The sequence below is a fragment of the Formica exsecta genome, unplaced genomic scaffold, assembly GCF_003651465.1.
Source record: "Formica exsecta isolate Colony F162 unplaced genomic scaffold, ASM365146v1 scaffold15, whole genome shotgun sequence".
Classification (NCBI taxonomy): domain Eukaryota; kingdom Metazoa; phylum Arthropoda; class Insecta; order Hymenoptera; family Formicidae; genus Formica; species Formica exsecta.
This window is the reverse complement of record NW_021848825.1, coordinates 1,108,453-1,112,568: the sequence shown is the minus strand read 5'-3', so window position 1 is coordinate 1,112,568 and position 4,116 is coordinate 1,108,453. Positions and strand designations below refer to the sequence as shown.

General features: G+C 30.1%; 1 protein-coding gene and 1 non-coding gene across 2 annotated transcripts in view; both read left to right on the top strand.

Moving 5' to 3' along the window:
* The first annotated feature begins 2,243 nt into the window (after window positions 1-2,243).
* On the top strand, window positions 2,244-2,325 carry Trnas-cga. The gene has a single exon. It is a non-coding gene; the product is annotated as a tRNA-Ser (tRNA).
* Window positions 2,326-2,988: 663 nt separating this feature from the next.
* LOC115232786 (MD-2-related lipid-recognition protein-like) overlaps window positions 2,989-4,116 on the top strand; it is a 4,639-nt gene continuing 3,511 nt past the window's right edge. The window contains exon 1 of the mRNA XM_029802889.1: window positions 2,989-3,137. Within this exon, the coding sequence (XP_029658749.1) occupies window positions 3,053-3,137 (85 nt within the window). The 5' untranslated portion in view covers window positions 2,989-3,052. The remainder of the gene's footprint in view (window positions 3,138-4,116) is intronic.

Genomic DNA, 4,116 nt, shown 5'->3' with positions numbered 1-4,116 from the left:
TTCTCGTAACGTCGAAAGACGTCCGGCTGCTTTTGCACAACCTTCTTATTCAAATCACCTAGCCGATTTCGCATTCCGAAAGTGCCTCACGAAGCCATCACCTTATTATCTCGCGAGTTGATCCTCCCGATCCGCCTACGCCTTCCGTATAATTTTCACAAGTCGTTTCTATTTCTTACGGTGATTACAGCATCGGAGTGACATAATCAAAGTGTGAAGATTGTCACATTTTTTTTACGCGTGGGAACGATTCATTCTTCTATGATTGAATATAGCGCCGTCTGCATTTTTTCATATGTATACAATATCTACATAAACGTTTTCGCGTAATTTGCAATTTTTCAAATTGTAAGATGTGTCAAGAAAGGCACAAAGAATATAATCTTCAATCATTTTAGTTAATGAGGCACCGAACAGTGCTTATGTTATCAATTTTGAAAACAACATATTCAAAGAATACGATAAATTTTGATTCCTGAAAATATATATATGATCTTTAAATTCTTATCATGTTGTCGTATCCATATCGGAGCCGACTCAACTTGTATCTCTTTGCGTCATAATCTCGCTGACGCAATTTATGTCATTATGAATCATATTGATATTATGAAGATAATCTATTACAAGTTAAATTATGGTTATCTTTTTATCGCAAAAATGTTTTATAAAAAGTAATTGTTTATTTAAAAATAACTTATATTAGGCTCCAAATATATAATAATATTCACAAATAAATAAGATGAGATGGGCAAATGAGAGCCAACGCGATATTTACCGATATTAAACAACTTGAAAAAAATTTAAGTCTCCGCAATATTATGTATGTCTGTTTATATCTCGACCGCGTAACCTTCGTGTTTTGAAAATTCACACATCATTAGTATCGTCAATGTTGACAAGTGCGGCTCGCTCGACACGCTCCTGATATTATTTTTACTGTGTCAAAATACGTACGTTTACTTCTTTTATGTAAGCCTCTTTTATATTTCGATCTTATTTATATTTATTATTTTTGTATACAGTTACTGAAGATGGTCCAATATTCGGACCTAAACGTCTAATTAATGAACACAATTACACAGACAGCGCGTTGGCTGTCATTTGCCCGTCTCATCTTACTTATTTGTTAATAATTGTTTATTATATTGTTAATAATTACTTAATAATTAATAGTTATGCCTTATTTTACTTGATGTTAAAAAATAGACAAAATATTAGATTAATAAATTCTTCCGAAATATCGTTATGAAAAGTGACAGCATATGGAGACGAGTTATGTGTGTGAATTATTTAACTTTAAATATTATTATTTAAATTTATGCTACTTTTAAATTATTGCTAATTATTTAATATTAGATAGAAAAAAAAACATAATAGATCTCATAAATATCTTGAGTAATCACAAAGTCAATATGTAAAAAATTTCTTTTTATATAATACACATAAATTTTTTGAATGTAAAAAGCTAATATATTAGCTATTAATAAGAAATTAAAAAGTTAAGTAATAAAAAGTAAAATTAAAACTTATATTTTATGGAAATTATCTTTACTTATAATACAGTTTTTAAATAATATATTGTTTAATTTACTGTTTTTTCTAAATTGTGCATTGTGTTTTAAAAATATAAATTTATTTAAAAATTAAATTAAATTAATATACAAAGTTATCACATATATATTATGTATATTTTCATTAGTTTACCGATGGAGAATTCAATAAGAAAAGAAACATGTGCATTTATTGATAGTCTCCCGACAGATGACGCCATCTTAAAGAATCCTTATTGTCAGTGGTACATTATTGAATTTTTGAAGCACCTAACAAAGACCAATAATCCATCTACTACAGAGAAAAGATCAATAAAAGATTAATATATGTAATAATATACTCGTGTATAATCATGTCAATTTCAATTTTTTTAAATAAAGTAATATATTTATTGTTGTGTAATCTTATCTGCTTTCTGTATTTGCAATTTTTAACAAAAATATTGTAAAAATATTACAATTCTACTATATATTTATCTGTACAAATTTTATATTTTTATATACATATATCTTTGTAATAGTTTATTTATTTATATTAAATTTCTATATGAAATCTATTTGATATCATTATTAAAAAAATATATTTTTACATATAGTCTTGTATTAGCATTCTTTCCGAAATAAATTAACAACGTTATTTTTGGAGTGACAGATGTGCTTTATGTACTAACGTACATAAGCGTGATATCAATAGCTGCGGTGTCCGAGTGGTTAAGGAGTTGGACTCGAAATCCAATGGGCTTTGCCCGCACAGGTTCGAATCCTGTCCGCAGCGTTTATTTTTTTTTTTGTTTGGATGTTTCTTTATGTTGCCTTATGTAATATTTATGGAATTAGCATTAATATATTATATATATGTATATAATTGTGCTATATTACCAATATTCTTCATTATTATCTTTTATTCGCTTTCTATCGCCTGACGTATCGTTGCTAGCTTGTCTCTGGTACATTGTACATAATGTAAATTATAAATGTTTATATTTTTCAGTCAAAAATTATAAAATATTGTTGATATATGATTATAAAAGTATAAATCTATCATAAAATTGAAATTGTACATTGACATCTTAAAAAGACACTTCAAAATATACATAACAAATCCATATTTATGTAAGCAACAATGTGTATAAGTAATATCCACCCTATGTGAGACTAGATAGAATGGTTCAATTATCTTTAACAAAGAATCTTACGTACACAGAAAAAAATATCATAGTTCACTTTCTTTCTCTATCCTATCCCGGATATGGAGGGTTATCGTGAGATCGTTCACTGCTTAGTCATCGACGACGGGAACAGAATTCTGTGACGCGTTTTGCTGGAAGAAGAGACACGACCATCGCGCATAAGTTCTGTCGTGATCAAGACGCTATCTCAATTGACCTACGGCCCCACTACCCTTTCCCTCCCCCGGTTCACCGCTCCGTTATCTGCCTCTGCGTGGACTGACCCTCACGTCGGTCTTCTTTCACTTGGCTACGAACCACCATCCATCGAAGATGATCCGAAACAGCGCACTCTTCCTGATTCTGGCCCTGTTCACGGTCTACGCGGAAGTTGTACACTGGACGGCATGTCCTAACCGTGAGTATCTCTCCTTTACGCGATTTGCTAATTAAACGGAGGGGGCTCCATAATAGCGCCAGAAGAATGACGGAAGAGTTTCTTGCTCAACATAATGTCGTCAACGACCCTTGATCGCGCAATTGACGTCAATCAACAAGAAAGTCGGGAAAAAATATGGGGGTTAAATCTTTCGGCGGATACGATTGATCGCGTGCTTTTTATCGTTCTCGGAGCGACGAACTCTTATTTAACGCGATTACCATGTATCGAGCCGTGTGCGGGCGTATAAATAAATCAGGGATATCTAAAACTAAAATGGGACTCTCCGCGACCACTTTTATTTGTGCATTTTTATTTTCAGCTTCGATGTATCTATCATGCATATTTCGGGAATGACATTATTTACGAGTTTGATGTATTGCCACCATGAAGTCTTTTTATTAACAATATAAACAATATATATATTGTTTGTATTAAATTTTATTGAGATAGTCTTTTTCGAGAATGCGAAAATTATTTCTTACGCCCCAGAGAAAAATTTAATTAAGTTTTAAAAGAAAAAAAAAATTATATTGCATGTGTATTAACTTATTGTCATTTCGAAAGAGATTAAATTAATTTAAATTGTAAATATTTTAATAATGTTATTTAAAATATCGTTTTTAAGTGTTTTTTAATATTTAAATATATTTCTGAAAAAGTTGTGCATATAATTGATTTAATTAAATTTTAGATCTGATGTTTTTTGCAAGACTTTGAAATATACGATATAAATTTATACTAAAGTATAGTAATATATGAAATTATAATTAATAAATCAATTATTGTAAGATTTTAATTTAAAGAATGCATTTAGAGAATGCATTATTCATATGAGAGATGATTAAATATTATTGCAACATAGCTGTTTTAAACAATAAATGATCTATAAATGTGTGATTAGCAAGGGAGAGAGAGAGAGAGAGAGAGAGAGAGAGAGAGAGAGAGAGAGAGAGAG